We start from the raw sequence: 17,861 nt of genomic DNA, 5'->3' as shown, positions 1-17,861 counted from the left end.
AAAGACAAATCCTCTGTAACTGTACCATTGACAGCCAGGTTAAACTGCCGCGTGGTCTTGCCAGCGATGTTACTCGCCACACAGGTATACTGAGCTCTGTCGCTAAGCTCAGCCAGGTTGATCTGTAAGTAGCGGCCGGTGGACAGAATCCGCACTCGGGCAGAAGCCTGCAGAAAGATAAAAAGTTATTTGTGAATAAACCTCAGGAGAAGTCATGCATTTTATGGATAGTTGTTCCTTGTTTGGTTTCTGACCTGCAGTGGTTGGCCATCTTTGAGCCAGGTCAGAGTTGGAGGTGGAACAGCATCAGATTTGCACTCCAGAGTCACCTGTCTGTTCTGCAGCACTGATATATTCTGAGGTGTGCTCTCTCCCGCGATGTTAGGAGGGACTGTTACACGAAAACCAAACAGAGAAAGGAGCTAGCACATGGATTTTATAGCCAGGTCTTATTTTGAAGATCTTATTTTTTTCTATTTTCCGATAAAGAATAACAGAGAAAACCTATTAGTAGAAATAGATTTAGTTAACTATGTAGAGTATAACTGAGTCTTCCTTTTCTGCTTTGCTTTAAACACATTATGTACAGTGCACACAGTGGGTATACATCTATGTTACCCACCGTGCACTCGAACCTGGAACTCCTTGTCATCGTCTCCTGCTGGACTGTTGGCTAAGCAGCTGTATCTGCCAGTGTCCTCCAACTGAGTACAAGTGTAAAAAATTGAAAGAAAACATGTAAGAACAAAAGAAAGGACACACAAGCTGTTTAAATTACCATAGATAGTACTGTACAGTATGTAATGCAATGTAAGGTTCAAAGGTTTTAAGGAAAAGTGATTAAATTAAAGGTGTATTAAAACGTATGAGTAATGGGATTTCACTGTAACAATCCCTGGTCATTGACCTGTGCTGAGGCCACACGGAGCATTTCTCCTCCCCGGAGGAGGCGCAGACTGTCTGTCTGTGGGAGTGGGCGTCCATCCTTCAGCCAGGTCAGAGAGGGTGTGGGGATACCTGAGGCCTCACACTGAAGCTCCAGAACATTATTAACCACTACAGATACTTCTTCAGGTACACCTGAGCCCCTGATGCGTGGAGGGTCTGAACAAGAAGATGGAATTTCGTAAGATGACAACATGCAAATTTGTGCAATACAGTTGAGACATTAGCAACAATGGGCCTTGTTCAGTATTGTCAGGAAGTCAGTATTACTTTCCGCACTGTACTCACCCAGCACCTTCACGTTGAAGTGGCGGCTTGCTTGACCAGCAGTGTTGTTAGCCACACAGGTGTAGCGTCCTGTGTCATTGACCTGGGCCTGGATGATCTGTACAGTGGTGTTCAGGTTGAGGAACCTGAGGTGAGAGTCAGGAACTACAGTCTCTCCCTCTTTGATCCAGGACACAGTGGGGGTCGGGGTCCCATCGGCAATACACAACAGAGACACTAAATTTCCTCTGACTACAGTTACATCCTCTGTGCTCCCTGCTCCATCCAGACCGGGAGGGACTGAGGACAGTAATCAAAGATAATTGATTATCATTCATTGCCACAGAAGAATGGTGTTTGGTGATTTGCATTACGAGTAAGTCATGTTTTCATACTCACCATACACCTGTAGGTTATAATGTCTATTGTCCACTCCTGCCCTGTTTGATGCAACGCAAGTGTAGGTGCCACCATCAGAAACCTGGGTTCGTGTAATCCTGACAGACAGAAAATGGTACAACATATAAGTATCCTTCACTCGTACTAAAAGGTGTAAACTCCATATAGATACGATTTATTTGGCATGTTGTCAGGAGGGCATTGCAGCAGCGGATGCGAGGTGGGAGATAAACATGGGCTGGACAGAGAGTTGGGTGGCGTACTGAGTCAGGTAAGGCCTGATTTTTCTTATGTCGCACAGTGCAAAGCAGCATGACCGGGAGATGGATGCAACATGGTCAGAGAAGGAAAGCTGATCATCAAATATGATACGCAGGTTTCTCGCAACCTTGGTTGGGGTAAGAGATGAAGACGCGATTTTAATAATGATATCATGATGGAGAGGCTGATCGGCAGGGATGACTAAGAGTTCAATATCATAGTCTTACCCATACAATGCATATTATTATCATTTCAAATAAAAATGTCTGACCACCATTTCCCATACATAAGAAACACAAGAAGTTGTTTTTAAAGCATCACCATGTGTTACAACTGACCTACCGGAGCACCTGTCCAGCAGAGAGGAGCCGTATGTGGGAGGAGACCGGCAGGGGGAGGCCATTTCTCAGCCAGTTGAGTTGAGGAGGAGGAGAGCCTGTAGCAACACACTCGATGTTGACAGAACTGTCCAGAACTGTGGTCAACTCCTCAGCTGTCTCAGTGTTGCCGTCTATCACAGGAGGCACTAAGAAAACAAACGGAGAGTGTGGTCTGTGACAGAAACATGCACTCACCCTCCCATCATTAATGAGAGTTTAAAGTAGATCGTATTGTGCATCACATGTAATATGTATTTGAAAAAAGGTAATAATAATAATATTATCAATTAAACCCACCATACACATTTAGATTGAATATCCTGTCCTCCTCTCCTGCATTGTTGCTGGCCACACAGGTGTACTTGCCACCGTCAGTGGTGTGAGCTCCAATCACAGTGAGTGAGCTGCCATCCGGACTGATCCTGAACACAAAGACAACATCACATTATCTTTATGATTATTATTAGCATCACTTATCACTGGATTGGCCTACTGTGAAGTCCATCATTTGTTTTTTGTTTTTTTGATTGCGGATTTTACTGTACCTGAGGCCTTTGTTCCCTGTATTTTTGATGACTTCCCCATCCTTCAACCACTGGATGGTTGGAGTCGGGGTTCCCTGGACTCGACAGACCAGCTGGATGCTTTCATTTAGCAGAACTCCCATCTCACTGGGCAGCTCTGATCCAGAGATACTGGGAGGGACTAAGAGAGAATTACTGGTGTTAGTGGCACATTGATTATCTGGTAAGTTAACACACAAGTTACATATAAATTGGATATAGTAACAGTGATAGTTTCTAGAAAAGAGTTGAGACTTAAACACGTGCATTTACCTTGTATGGTGAGGTGGTAACTCTTGCGTGCTTTTCCCTCCACGTTGGAGGCCAAACATATGTACGTGCCACTGTCAGAGAGCTGTGACCGTGCAATCTGAAGCTTGCTGCCCCCTGAGAAGATGTGCATCTCCAGAGACTCTGAATTCTCTAAAGAAACATGAAGTTCATATGTTTAGTATTAAATTAAATGACATTGGCATAGCTACTGTACCTGGTTATATCACAGACAAATAATGAATCTCCTTTCCCAGGAGGCCATTATCAGACTATAAAACCGTTTTTTCTGGTGTGTGTGACTGACGAAAAGCCTACAGTCGACCTCTCTTAAACTTAAATCATGCAGACATACCTATGGGTCGTCCATTCTTCAACCAAGTAAGGCTGGGAGGAGGGATACCAGTAGCATCACAGGAAAAGGTGACTGGGTTACTGATGGTTTCCACCACACTCTCCTCTGCTGGGCCATCGATACTGGGAGGTACTGAGGGATGAGAGACAGAGATTTCTCTTAAAAATTTCAAGTGTAACGTGGTGTTTCTAAATATGTGTTTTATGAATTTTCTGAGTTTTGAATAAATCAATATCTAGAATGTGCTACCATAAATATTCAGGTGGAAGTTCTTGTCCACCTGGCCAGCAACATTGGTGGCCTTGCAAACATATTGTCCTGTGTCAGACACCTGAAGAACAGAGGTAACATGTAAGGCAGGTGTACAAAAAAACATTGAACGATATTTACTATCATATATGAGAAGGAATTTTTTTACTTTATTATTAGGTCTTTAGGTCTCTAGCTGATATTAGGGCATGTTTCTCCACAGGTCACACACATGTCCCTTATTGGTGTATTGTTTATTTGTAGCATAGCTGATAGTGTCCAGCTGCCCAATCACCATTGGCAGTTACCATAGTAACCTAGGTTGAGATGACACCCTCAGATATAGGACAGTCTAGGAGTCTCCGGTGAATAGCCGTTACATCCCATAACCAGAACACCCCCCTCAGGGTCATGATTCACACACAGGACAGAAGTGAGGTAATGTTAAAGATTAAGTACCCAATAGAATCTTCACACATGTAAGAATGTAATGTGGCTCCATGAGGAATAACCTTATTTGGACATGTAGTAAGTATGATATAGTTATAGGGTTAAATGAGGCCACCAGGAAGGATTCCTTTGGAACAGGGGTGACATTACACAGTGTTAACTTGTACTGCTCTTCTCTCTTCTCCTTGACTGAATCAAGCTTCACTAAATGCTTCTGCTTACGACACCATCTGAGGCTCCTGAAACCTCTGTCATCACGGCCAGTTCAGAGATTTCCATCACAATATAGTCAGTCAATATAAGTGTTTGCCTGCAGGCAGTTACAGGAAGACAATTTAGTTTTACTTTTAAAAGTGGTAGCTACTATAGCTGAGGTGACAAAGACAAGACCACGCTGTTTGACTTGACATGTGATCGCTGAAAAATAAAAACGACAGAAAACAAGGAGCAAACAATGTGGTATCCATTCATGTCTCACCTCCGAGCCTTTGATCTGCAGCATCTGCCCCTCTGCCAGGATGCGCAGGTTGGCTGATTCTGTCACCACCCTCCCATTCTTGTACCAGGTGATGGTGGGAGGAGGTACAGCGTTGGACTCACACTCCAGGGTTACTGATTTCCCTACAAGCACATTCACCACCACAGGAGAGTCCCCACTACTGTCCCGGATACTCGGAGGCACTGGAAGACAGAAAAACGTATACCGTCAGTTTATGAAGTAAAATAAGAAGCGCTCAGTGAACATTATACACAGTGCAGATTTAGACTGACCAAAAACTGTGAGATAGATGTGTTTATAAGCCTCTCCAGCTGCGTTCATGGCCACACAGCTGTACTTTCCTCCATCAGATACTTTTGCTTTCAGAATCTGTAGTGTACGACCACCTGAAGGAACAATTGGACACACAGATGCTGTAATTAGGCTTTAGTTATGGATATCCTGTTGAGTCTTTTATTGCAATATGACTAATATGACTATGCTAAATGTTTATCCTTTTAAATGCAGGTGTAGATTACTCCAAGCATGCAGTACCTGGCATGATGAGTGCATTGGTGTTGCCTTGAATGGGACCCCTATCATTTAGCCAACTCAAGGTGGGAGGGGGGAAACCAGTAGCTTCACAAGAGAGGGACACAAAGTTGTTCACCACCACTGTCACATTCTCAGGACTCAGGCCGATAATGGTGGGAGGCACTGAAAGAGAAACATTCAAAAAAGCAAAATAATACAGAATCTTTTCACATATTTTAAAAAAGGAAGGCAGTTCAGGATGTCCATGCGACTCACCATGAACATTGAGATTAAAGGATTTTTCTGCACTCCCAGCCACATTGTCAGCCACACACACGTAGCGCCCTGTGTCAGATACCTGAGCAGCTGACACCTGGAAAGAAGGATGGAGAAATACATACTCAGTAAGAATACAGATCTAGTGTACATGATATGCATGTAAGAGACAAAGCAACACCATAGCACCCTAATATTAAAGATTAAATTGGGGTGGACCTAGTGTCAACAATCCATTCTAATATATTAGATCATAATATAATCCTTCCTGGTTGTTACCTGAAGTGTTCTCCCATTGGATAAGATTCTATGCAGACCATCAGAGCTGACTGGCCGGTTGTCCTTGAACCAGGTGATCTTGGGGGCTGGGTTTCCATCCACATGACACTCTAGTTGGGTAGTTTTGTTGACCAGGACTGTGACCTCATCAGGTAAATCGCTGTCTGTTCCTCGTATAGACGGAGGCACTGGTGCAGCGCAGAAATGTGCAGTGAGAGACTGTTCTATTTAAAAAGACTTTTCCCCAGCTCTGTTCAACTGACTGATACTTGTACCACAAAAAGTGTTTTTACTCACATAACACTCTGACATCATACTGAATGGAGTCTTCTCCTGCTTCATTGACAGCCACACATGTGTATCTGCCTGTATCTTCAGCCTGGGCCCTGGGAATCTGTAACACTCGCCCACCTGAGAATAAAACCAGTAAAAATTTGTATGAACACATTCTCTGTCTTTCCCTCTCTTTCTTTCTGTTTTCTTTGTCTGTCTCACCTGGCATGATAAGAACTTTGTCATTGGAGGTCAGTAGTTGTCCATCTTTGTACCAGGTTAGTGTAGGAGGAGGGACAGCATTGGTCTCACAGTACAGAGAGATGGGATTATTGAGTATCACATCCCGAACATCCCCTCCAAAGCCTGGGGGAGAAGTGGTATCACCAACTCCACCAGGCCTGTTGAAATTAGGTGGTACTAAAAAGGAGGAAACGAAAAATAAGGAAACCATTCTTTCAGCATTCCTGGAAATGTTATTTCATAGTGTGGTTGGAAACACAATCGAGTTTATGGTGTTTTTAGTCACAAAACTTTAAAATTCAATGGAATTAAAAATTTTAAGAGCACTAGTCATTTCTGCAGGTATTAACCATTTTCAATATGGAGTTTTAATATTTCAATACAAAAGCACAAAAACACAGGAATACTCTTTGAGCCCATGAAATGCACAAATAGTTTCAGTTAACACATTTGCATCAGTCAACCCAGTTCACCTTGTATATTTACATCAAAGTCCTTCTCATCCTCTCCAGCTATGTTAGTGGCTATGCAGGTGTAACGCCCAGTGTCTGACACCTGGGCATGCTTAATCTGAACAATACGACCGTTGGCTGTAATGGACACATGGTTGTCTGCCCGCAAGATCTGTGGAGGAGAAGAGGCATCAGAGAGAATCCAAGTAACTTTTAAAGGTTATTTTAAATATATAAACATTTACCTCTTTATTCACTATATATAGACAATAGAAAATGTCCTACTAATTAGCGGATGGACTTCAAAACATTAGAGACAGGAGGCAGAACATCTACCTGTCCATCCTTGTACCACTGCAGTGCTGGGGTAGGAAAGGCCTCAGCTGCACACTCCAGGGTCAATGTGCTGTTGACCTTAATCTTGACCTCTTTGGGGGCCAGTCCCTCCCCTGGGATATCATTTTTATTGATCTGTGGGGGAACTGGAGTGAAGAAAGCATTCAATAATTATAAGTATGTTATATATATATATATATATATATATATATGCATTCATTTTTGAGCATTTATAGCTAATTCATCAACAGATTAAATTATATCATTGACCATTACTTAAAATCAGGAACAATAGGTTATGCATTTGCCAAATAAACTGTACTGTGACTTCCTTCCCTGGCCAAGGCAGATACAGCATGTTTCAAAGATATGGAATACTCCAGCAGACAAATACTGAGAAAAACTTACAACCAAATCGTCTCACCATAAACCTTGACCTCATAGTGCTTCAGTGTCTCCCCAGCCTCATTAGTGGCCACGCAGGTATATCTCCCAGCATCCTCTTCTTTAGCATTAAGAATCTGCAGGGTTCGCCCACCTGTGAAGCCATATAAGTCATATAGTACTGTTGTATTCTACTCTATTCATGTCGACTGTTTCGTTATGAACATGTGATCTCAAACCTGGAAGCACTCGGACATTGCGGCTGGACTCAAACGGAGTGCCGTCTTTGAGCCAGGTGATGAGAGCAGGAGGGTAAGACTGGACTTCACACACGAGAGACGTGGGACTGCTCAAAGTTACTGTCACCTCCTCTGCAGAGCCATCAGGACCCGAACCAGCAATGGTGGGAGAAACTGGCAAGAAAAGAACAGGAATAAACACCAATCAAATTAATTTAATTCTGACTGTAATCCATGTAAATAGTATGACTCATTTGTGAAACATTTCTAAAAGGATTAAAGAGTTGTCTCTGTACCCAGGACATTAAGGTTGAAATGCCGGCTGCGATCTCCTGCACTGTTAGATGCCAGGCAGCTGTATCTGCCAGTGTCTGCAACTTGAGCACCAGAAATTTGGAGGAAACGGCCGTGAGACAAAACCTGGTGGCGTCTGTCAGGCACTAGCAGCTGTCCATCCTTCAGCCATTTAATCTCTGGTACAGGGTTACCTAGGAAATCATTAAGGTATTTTAACAGTGGCAATATACAGGGATCTGCTTTAATGTAATTTACATGAAGGATTGATCCAGACATTTCTCATTAACGTGTATATATATAAATCTATCTATATAGATATATATATATATATGTATATATATGTATAATGTGTATGTTGCGTCACTTACCTGATGCTTCACAGGTGAGAGTAATGTTGTGTTTCTCCTTGACTTTAGTATCCACCACAGTTCCCTCGTTCACAATGCTCGGTGGAACTGTTGAATTAGACGAACAATCAATTACATGGTTCTCACTCTCTTTCACTGTTCATCACATCTCTTCAAGCTGATGTTAAATGAGATGGAAGGACCTAAACATAAACAATTTGATGATAGAAAGATTTTAATCACAGTAAAATGTCACACAAATGTCACACAGTAGGCATGATACTAGACATTTACTCCGTCTTTACCGAGGATGTCGATGTCAAAGTTCTTCCTTTCCTCTCCGGCACTGTTAGACACAATACAGGTGTATCTCCCAGCATCCTCTACTGCAGCATGCATTAGACGCAGGCTTCGTCCTCCTAGAGATTAAACAGGCCAGTTATGATCATTATCTATTGTCATCTTGGCATGTATTCAAAGGCTGTGTTAGCAGAAACCTGCCCTTATTCACATCCCTGGGAAAACATCCCAAGGAAGTGCAGACAACATTTTAAGCTTGTTGAAAATAAATCACCCCTCTTTGAAAAGTGGGATTAATTAACAGAAAGAATTTGGACTTTCAGGCCCACAGCTGTTAAAACATTTGCAAGCCACTTTAATGATATTCAAAACTAAAAGTGTCTGTCTGTGGTTTCTTTTTTTTTTTTTTTTTTAAACATGGTTCTTGAGAATCTCCTGATCAAACACGTAACAATGACACGATGTGAATTCTGCAGTACACTAAATTAACCTTCTGTACTACATCTTCTACATAACTGATACACCTGAACATGAGTCTTCTCCTGTGACAACTCAAAGATTATAATCTATCAAACAGCTTGTTTTCATCAGGCTTATGTGGTCAGCCCTTTCTCCTCTCCTTTACTCCTCATTATCATAAGCTCACATACAAATGTCAAAGAACAAATGTAACAATGTGCCAAAGCCTGGTGCTTGTATTTCTGCACAAGCAATTTAGGTAATATGTTAAAAGTTCATTGGCCATTTTCATGGGTTCATTTATCACCCAATACGTCTTGTGAAATGTTTAAAAACACAATTCAGACTAATTGCTCCTGTTTGTCTTCTTTCACAGATCTGTCTGTTGAGTTTGGCCCCAGTTGCAATGATCCCATTACATCTTATTACTGGTGATGTATTGCAACTGCTTGGCCTTTGAAACCTAGATGGGGAGCAAAACAGTTCAAGTTACCCATGTGAACGTTTGGCCTATCATTCACATCCTTGGTGGTTTGCTTTCCCTGAGTGTGTTCCTTTGGTAGATGGACAAAGAGGCCGGGGGAAACAAAGGTTTCTAAAGAACATTTTTTTCACAATATCAGAGAAAGCTCTCAAAGTCCAACAGGAACTCACCTGAGAGGATGCGCACTGAGCTGGTAGCTTTGATTGGCAGACCATCCTTCATCCAGGAAACGGCAGGAAGAGGGATGCCAGAGGCCTCGCAGTTCAAAGCAACTGGGTTCTTCACAACAACACTCACGTTTTCTGGAAACTGTACCTGACCAATTATACTTGGTGGAACTGAACAAGAGGAGAAGGAATAAGGGAAATTAAACCTAGACCTTAGACTGTAACTCTACAAATTTAAGACTCACGATTTAAATTGATTAAAGTTGAATTGAATTGACTAAATTCAAAAACATTAAAACAAAAATTAAACTTATAGAACGGTTGATAATTCATACCATGTACACTGATGTCATATTTGCTGTCAGCCTGCCCTGCCACATTAACAGCAATGCAGGTGTAGCGTCCTGTGTCTGACACTTTAGCATCTTTAATCTGCAGCAGCCTTCCTTCATTCAGAACCTTTGCACCATGCTGGCCTGTGATAGGCCGGCCATCTTTCAGCCATGTGACTGCTGGTCGTGGCACACCCTCCGCAGCACATTGTAGGGTCACATCCCCTCCTTTTGTCACAGTCACATCATCGTTGTCACCCTCACTGCGTCTGATGGAAGGGCGTACTGAAGTGAGAAAAGCAGGTGAGTTGGTGCACATGCTCCCTCAACATGCTATGCACTTATAGCACAGCAAACATGTTTTAAGTATATGTAGTCAAAAGCCCTGCGTTATTTCCATAACTTTTAACAATGTAACATAAATATACCCCTTTCTGTCAAGCTGACAGTCATTTTGTAAGTCGATCCAGTTGCATTAGGTTTTAGTTTCATTTTAAACATGATTCAAACATGAATTTGTACATTTCACACCTCTTGTGATTGTACTGGTAAAGGTAGACATCCCTGTGGTGTCTTGCCCTCTTTTAATCTCTTTTTGTGGACTGCCGCTTCTTCTTTTCCTTCTCTCTGTATAGGACAGGATTCTCCTTGTCTGTTTAAACCAGGTTTTTAGTGACTGTACCAACCTGTAACTGTTTAGCTTTCTCTGACTGCAATTCTCACGGTCTTAAGTTTCCTTCTAGTAATAAGAGGCAAAATAACCACTGAAAATACTTTGATTAATTGAAGTCACATATCTGGGGGTCTATATGTACCATAAACCTGCAGGCTGTACTCCTTGGAAGTGGTGCCAGCTGCACTGGAGGCTGTGCAGGTGTAGGAGGCTGCATCCATCCTCTCAGCACTGGAGATCTGCAGCTGGCGACCTCCTGACAAAACTCTGAGCCGTTGGTCAGACTTGAGCTCAGAACCTGGGACAAGAACATACATGAAACAAAGGTTAGGTATAGAGTTCATACATATAATGTCCTTACAGCATATTTCTTTTGCTCTTGTTGTCACTTTATGTTGTTTTTGTGAACATGCACACACACTCACCGTCCTTCCTCCAGGTAAGGCTTGGAGGCGGTATGCCGCTGGACTCGCACACCAGAGTGATGAGACTTCCTTCGATCACTGTCAGAGGCGACACTTCCTCTGATCCGCGGATGCTGGGAGAAACTGTAATAATGACGAGACACCAGAAGGAGGCGCACACATCTCAGTATCAAGTGTCTCAAGTATAGTGTTGAGTTTTCATCTGGGCTCAAGACAAGTCCAGCAGAAGTTCACACTGCAAAACACCGCTTTGACATCACTGTTTGTGAAAATGTAAGATAAAAATAAAATGTAAATTGGTCCCCAGACAGATACAGCAATGTTTATATCTATTTTTTTTTACATAAAAACACTCAAATTATTATTATGTTATGCTGAATCATTTCTGCCTAAAAACTGTGGGGGAGAGTTTATGTTTAAAAAAGAAAGCCAGCTACAGTGGTATTGCACTGGCAGTTGCAAACACAGGTAACTATGGTAACAAACAATCAATAATAAAACAATCTCTCATAAAGAAATAATTCAGCTTTGGCAAATGCAGATGGCTTTTTATTTACAGAATTCCACATAAGAACAAATTCAACCAAAAATAAAGAAAACTCACCCCAAACATTGAGGTTATAGTTCTTCTCTGTTTTGCCTGCAACATTGGTGGCTTCACAGGTATACCTGCCCGAATCCTGCACCTGGGCACTATCGACCTACAAACGGATTCCGAGACAAGTGAGATTTGGTAACCATACACTGATATTTAATTCAAAAGATACTGAACAGGATATTCATTTCAGGACTTAAGGTTGCGTCAAATCACTATCACCCCGCACAAAGATTTAGTTTAACATTTATTTAGTTCATGATCTCTAACTCTGGCTGTACCTTGAGCAAACTCCCATCCGCTGAAACAGTCAGACCAGGCTTCCTGAACAGCGGGCGGCCATCTTTGCGCCAGGAGAGGGTAGGTGGAGGGATTGCATCACTCTGGCAGTGCAGCTCCACTGGACGACCGAGCATCACTGTGGCATTCACTTCCTCTCCCTTGATGTTTGGAGGCACTGTGGCAGACACGAAGACGAGCTACTAACAATGTTTCTCTGACAGATTATATCATCAAACGTTCATTGAGGTGGGATTCATTCTATTTTTAAATGCTCTTATACATTAATTGACTTTGAAAGTTAGCTCACTAAACCAATCTAAGAGCTTTAAACTCTTCATATTATCTCATAGGTGAAAAGAATAATTACTTCCTGCGATGCACAGGCTCTACTGAGTTGGGCATCTGGTGCTCTTTAAGTACTAATTCTATGTTGGGCTATGACAGCAGCATTAAACCAGTTCAACATTTTTTTGTGGTATTAACAATCAGGCTTCTTCATTTCCAAGAAGTTCATGAAACCTAATCTCTATGGAAATTGCTAACATGCATTGAGATGCATAATGACTCGGGAGCAAACAAAGTCCCACAGTAATGTTTTTGTTCCCCTGTGACTATACTAAGTATCATCACAGTCAAAGATGGGTGTTGCTGGGACTGGTTTCTACAATTTCAATGAGCAGCAGACATGATTCGCTTTTGGCGCTGAACTTTTCTGGGACCAAATCACACAGCTCTGAACCACAGAGAAGCAAACTGTGGGGAAAAGTTAAGTTACAACTTTGGTGCAACAGCTCAGGAAATGTTTTGAGGCCTTCGCCCCGACTACGACAATGTCTGGACTCCTTAAATATAACATCATCCTCAAGAGGCAATTTTGTTCATCTCAGCATCTGTTCATCAGTATTTCATCAGACATTCGCCTTTTTAGGCGTGGTCTAGAAAATAACTGTGGGCCAATTTCCTCTGTATTATGGTTATTGGACAGACAGAGGACAATTCATCGGGGAAGGACAGAAACCGGCGCTCAGCTCAGTATTTGGCCAGACACAGGAAGCTGTCGAAGAATGGTAGCAATTACCCCAACAAATCTGCCTTTATTTCTCTGGACAAGCTCTTTTTGATCTTTCTGAGGAAATACACGTCATGTAGATGTTTGTATTCTGTGTGCTGCCGTGTTCAAATAGACACACAGGGACAAACACACATATGCACAGACTTTACAATCCTCTATATGTAAACTACTTGTCTCCTATTACTTCAGTGACATTAGCTTTGATTAGACTTGTATAACAACCGATTTGCCGTCAAGCTCAGCTCAGTGCAGGAAACTGACAAGGTTTATTGAAATGCTAAACTCAGTCAAATCACACTTCCTCTTCATGCACATGTTTTGCTCAAGGCCCTTTTCAAATATTTTTTCGGTCTTTTAATGTTTCGTGCTGGATCTGGTGCTCTGTTGACAGACATACTACAGTTGGCCATATTAGTTAGTAAAACAAGAAGTGGAACAGGGAAAAGACATTAAAGGGAAAGATTGTGTGCTAAGGAGAAGAATCAGCTCCTGCCAAGAACTTTTACACTGAGATATTTTACTGCTATTTTAATACGAAAATTCAATCTCATTTCAAAGCTTTCAAATATTAAAAAAGTACTTTTTATCCAATGCATGACATTATCATAATGTAGTGCAGAAATTTTTAAAGTGTGGGTCATAATGATGATAAAAGTTACATCATTTTTGGCTTATAGAAGGCTACATCTGTGATCCAAACCACTGGCTTGAATCAACTTTCAATACTCAGAGAAACACTACACAAAAACTACATTTAAGTTAATGTTTTCAAAGTTTATATACATGAATAATGCTTCTCAAAACAATACAGTGATTTTCCACATGCAGTATAATATCTAACATATAAATCACTGGGACACTAAAAAGACTATTTTACTACTTAAAACAACTGAGAAATGGTGATTCACTCACCATAAACATGAAGGTCGTACTCTCTGTTTTGTTCTCCTCCAGCGTTGACGGCCACACACGTGTATCTGCCTGTATCACTAACCTGTGCACTGCTCAGAGACAGCACTCTGCCACCAGACAGCACCTGAGAGGGAGACAGACACAGATCAGAGACCAGATCACAGCACAAATACACACAAATGGAACAGGAAAATACCTCTCTGACAAATGTTCCATATAACTGGAGGCGTATAATGTTTATGTATAATTTACATTTTCTAATATCACAGTTTGAGGAGACGTTAACCCACATTTTGCCTCAGAACAAACCTATATAATGGCAGTGGTACAAGTTTAGAATACTGTGTATTTATCTATAATCTTCTTTTTGGGTTAGGCTTAAGCGTATCAAAAATGCATGGCACAAAAAGTATTGCACTGCTTAACTCAAACATGAATTAATTCAGTCTTTTAGCTCATTTATCGGCACCTGTATTCCATGTGATACACTCGCCACGGGGCTGCCATCTTTGAGCCATGTGAGGCTGGGCAGAGGAACACCGGTGGCCTCACACTCCAGCCTGGCAGCCTCATTCACCACCACTGTTACAGTACCACCTCGGCTGGAGATGACCGGAGGCACTGTAAAGCCAAAGAGAGGGAAATGGTCAATAATCATTGCAAAGATCTGTGATAGCATTCAGATGTAGTGGAATTCTAGACACTGGATAAGGTGGATAAGTTAAGTGTATCTGTACTACTTATCTGTATCTGTATCCTCTAATTATAGGGAAGCATTCCTGAGATGTCTACTTATCTTATTGGATAAGCACAAATTTTTGTTTAAAGTATAAAATGACAGAAAAGTTACCCACCATACACCTGCAGGCTATGGAATATCTCAGCAACTCCAGCCAGGTTGACCGCTACACATCTGTATATCCCAGCGTCAGACAGCTGAGCCCGTTCAATCTCCAGCACCTGGCCACGCTTCAGCATAGTCACCCCAGCTGCGCTTGTCAGAGGTCGGCCATCTTTGTACCAAGTGATAGCTGACGCACAACGGTAATTAAAAGTGCTTTACTCAAAGCAAGAAAATACATGAATATGACATTTATAATAAATCAGAAAGGACAATAAATCTAAATTCAAACATTGTGAAATAAAGTTAAAATTAATATCAGAATAACAGATTAAGGAATAATGGTTCGAGTGTAGTTACTGTGCAGAACACAACACTTAATGAAAAGCAACAGTGCTTTTAGCCTTGATATAAGAGTTTAGAGTTGAAGCAGACCTTTTTTGTGGAACTTGTCCCAGATACGTGATGCATAAAAACTGTGGCTGCACAATGTTTTTGTGTTTTAACGTTCAGAACGCTCAGACTGGTTGACTATTTGTGGTTGTGAAATTTGTGAGCACACTGATGGTACTAAGACACAAGCAGATAATTATTTATGTGTCATTTTTCATGTTTTTTGTTTTAACTGTTCAATCATGCAGGACAGACAAAGCTAAGTATCTGACAACCAAGACCTCTACGTTTTTGCTTGTGACAATGGAGCTTAAAACAGATTTTTGATGAAATATTTTCACATGTACTGAATAAGATTGTTGGAATTCAACACCTGCTGTAAAACTGCAGAAACAACTCAAGGAAAAAGGTGTTCGTTTACACTGGAATGGGTCTGCTTATCTGCACTGAACTGCTACACTGGAGAAAAAAGGCAGTGGGAAGAAAGTGAGGTTGCCTGTAGGGAGTCATCTGAGATCAATTTTCCGCTGCTCCATTAATGGTTAAAGATAAAGAAAGCACCAGTATGGCCAATTGTGACTGAGCCTTGATGCGAAACTACGCCCTGCAGCCTGTGAGCGGACACAGCAGGACACAGGAGGACGTTTGTGAGCTGTCTTACCAGGTAATGGGCTGCCTGTGGCCTTGCACTCAAGCTCAGTGGGAAAGCCTGACAGGATGGTCTGGTTGATGATCTCTCCAGAGTAGGGGATACTGGGAGGCTCTGAGGGACACACACAGTATTACACACAAGAACAACAATTCGTTAGATGATATTCTCATGTCTCCTCCTAGTCACTTGGCACAGAAAAAAGACAGACGGAAGATGTATGACAGAAACCAGGAGATGAGCGAGACAAGGGAATGAAACATGCAGAGAGAGGGCTGTGTTTATCTTTAAGTTACCATGGACACTGAGCCGAATGTGCTGTTGAGCTTCACCAGCTGCATTGGTGGCCAAGCAGGTGTATCTCCCAGAATCCTCTAGTCTTGCGTCTGTGACCTTCAGTGTTCTGCCTGCGTACTCCAGCTGTGACAGAGACAAGTGTTTACACACACACACACACACACACACACACACAGAGGATTCAGACTAGTAATTACTTTCAAGTTAAAATGTGAGTATAAAAGTGTATAATCCATGTCAGTGTTTGTCAGTTTGTTGATCTGGGAGAGAAACTTTGCTGTATGTCACGGTTACAGACTCAAAAACTGCACAGATTTCTACATCTGTGTCTTTGAACATAACCCTGTCTGCAGACATGTGCTGCTAAAACATCACAGATCAAAGTCAAAGCACTAATAGTCACTGACTCCAATTAAAAAGATAACCTAAACAAAACATGCAAGACTCTGTAATGCTCAGCAACTTAAATTCCTTTTTGCTGCCGCTTTTTTAGTACGACTCAGTGAGCGTTGAATACTCTGACTTCAGGTTTGGTTCGCCTGAGGCTGTGCATACTCCTATGGTATATCAAAATTAACAAAATTAATATTCTATCAATCAGTTAACCAACCTTTAGGTGCTCCTGTGTTGTGTCGACAGGTCGGCCATTTTTAAGCCAGGTAATGCTTGGAGGAGGGATGCCACTGGAGATGCACTCCAGACTGATGGGCTTGTGGAGAACCACTGAGCGTTCAGCAGGCCCAGTGGTGCGGATGGATGGAGGAACTGGGGAGGTGTAAAGGATAGACTTATTTCCTTAAAAACACTTCACAACAATTAATAAGGAAGATGGAAATTCCAAAAAGGCAGAGAGTAGTATTTACCCAAAGTGGGAGTGTCCCTGTGGGTTGCATTTAAAGCATAAATCACATTTATTACAGTGAGAACATCAGACTATCGAGATGATTCTTCATTTGTTGCCAAAAAATTATTAATTTTATTGCAAATCATATGACAAAGCATTTAAACATTTTACCGTGGACAACCACATTGAAGTCCCTCTCGTGGTCTCCTGCTTCATTAGTGGCCACACACTGAAAACGAGCTGTGTCAGACACCTGAGCACGGGACACAATCAACCGTCGACCGCTGGCTGCCACACGCAACCCGTCGCCCTGTCTGACTGGTTTTCCGTCCTTATACCACCTGGAAAATAACAGATTTTACATGGAATATCTGTGTGGATGCGTTTGTGTTTACATGTATGCATGAGGCGCAGATCTTACGTGATGACAGGTGCAGGTGCTCCACTGGCCTCACACTCCAGCTCCAACGGGCTGTTGAGTATCACTGTGCTGTCTGTCACATCATCAGCTCCGTCGATGAACGGAGGAACTAAGAGAGAATATTTTGATACATTAGATTCTGGAAAACCACAATAAATGCATGTATAATTTTCAAATTGACATGTCCCTTTATTTAAGAAAGGAAAACCATGTCAGAATGAAATGAGGGTTGCTTTTCAATATCAACACAATATCACAGTCGGTCAATTTCCTTTCTTTTTTCCATTATTCCTCCATTTCTGCTGGATATAATACGAGTCTCAGAGTGGATGAATAAACATTATTAAAAAATGAAAAGATAAAATCCTCTGGGTGGACCCTCTGATTGAATATTCTAGTATTTGTGAAGTTCACATGTGAGTATATCAGTCAGATATG

At 41.8% G+C, this 17,861-nt stretch overlaps 1 protein-coding gene across 1 annotated transcript in view; it reads right to left on the bottom strand.

Moving 5' to 3' along the window:
• Window positions 1–17,861, bottom strand: part of hmcn1 (hemicentin 1) — an 85,300-nt gene that overhangs the window by 14,804 nt on the left and 52,635 nt on the right. Inside the window, exons 33-72 of the mRNA XM_023394544.2 lie at window positions 17,424–17,532; window positions 17,174–17,343; window positions 16,769–16,923; window positions 16,158–16,281; window positions 15,874–15,975; window positions 14,833–15,009; window positions 14,448–14,599; window positions 13,979–14,102; window positions 11,994–12,169; window positions 11,722–11,818; window positions 11,118–11,240; window positions 10,835–10,990; window positions 10,023–10,304; window positions 9,691–9,858; window positions 8,583–8,696; window positions 8,299–8,385; window positions 7,930–8,121; window positions 7,634–7,807; window positions 7,435–7,548; window positions 7,011–7,156; window positions 6,696–6,846; window positions 6,202–6,399; window positions 6,004–6,117; window positions 5,707–5,894; window positions 5,428–5,524; window positions 5,173–5,334; window positions 4,911–5,024; window positions 4,618–4,820; window positions 3,690–3,771; window positions 3,441–3,572; window positions 3,089–3,238; window positions 2,798–2,957; window positions 2,550–2,674; window positions 2,215–2,398; window positions 1,612–1,709; window positions 1,234–1,512; window positions 908–1,104; window positions 623–704; window positions 255–391; window positions 26–167 (exon numbers count right to left, since the gene is read on the bottom strand). Coding sequence (XP_023250312.1) covers window positions 26–167; window positions 255–391; window positions 623–704; window positions 908–1,104; window positions 1,234–1,512; window positions 1,612–1,709; window positions 2,215–2,398; window positions 2,550–2,674; window positions 2,798–2,957; window positions 3,089–3,238; window positions 3,441–3,572; window positions 3,690–3,771; window positions 4,618–4,820; window positions 4,911–5,024; window positions 5,173–5,334; window positions 5,428–5,524; window positions 5,707–5,894; window positions 6,004–6,117; window positions 6,202–6,399; window positions 6,696–6,846; window positions 7,011–7,156; window positions 7,435–7,548; window positions 7,634–7,807; window positions 7,930–8,121; window positions 8,299–8,385; window positions 8,583–8,696; window positions 9,691–9,858; window positions 10,023–10,304; window positions 10,835–10,990; window positions 11,118–11,240; window positions 11,722–11,818; window positions 11,994–12,169; window positions 13,979–14,102; window positions 14,448–14,599; window positions 14,833–15,009; window positions 15,874–15,975; window positions 16,158–16,281; window positions 16,769–16,923; window positions 17,174–17,343; window positions 17,424–17,532 — 5,937 coding nt within the window. The remainder of the gene's footprint in view (window positions 1–25; window positions 168–254; window positions 392–622; window positions 705–907; window positions 1,105–1,233; window positions 1,513–1,611; window positions 1,710–2,214; window positions 2,399–2,549; window positions 2,675–2,797; window positions 2,958–3,088; window positions 3,239–3,440; window positions 3,573–3,689; window positions 3,772–4,617; window positions 4,821–4,910; window positions 5,025–5,172; window positions 5,335–5,427; window positions 5,525–5,706; window positions 5,895–6,003; window positions 6,118–6,201; window positions 6,400–6,695; window positions 6,847–7,010; window positions 7,157–7,434; window positions 7,549–7,633; window positions 7,808–7,929; window positions 8,122–8,298; window positions 8,386–8,582; window positions 8,697–9,690; window positions 9,859–10,022; window positions 10,305–10,834; window positions 10,991–11,117; window positions 11,241–11,721; window positions 11,819–11,993; window positions 12,170–13,978; window positions 14,103–14,447; window positions 14,600–14,832; window positions 15,010–15,873; window positions 15,976–16,157; window positions 16,282–16,768; window positions 16,924–17,173; window positions 17,344–17,423; window positions 17,533–17,861) is intronic.

Source organism: Seriola lalandi, unplaced genomic scaffold, assembly GCF_002814215.2.
Source record: "Seriola lalandi dorsalis isolate HSWRI2012SDOR001 ecotype SW California unplaced genomic scaffold, Sedor1 jcf7180002054949, whole genome shotgun sequence".
Lineage (NCBI taxonomy): Eukaryota > Metazoa > Chordata > Actinopteri > Carangiformes > Carangidae > Seriola > Seriola lalandi.
This window is presented reverse-complemented; position numbering and strand designations above follow the sequence as displayed.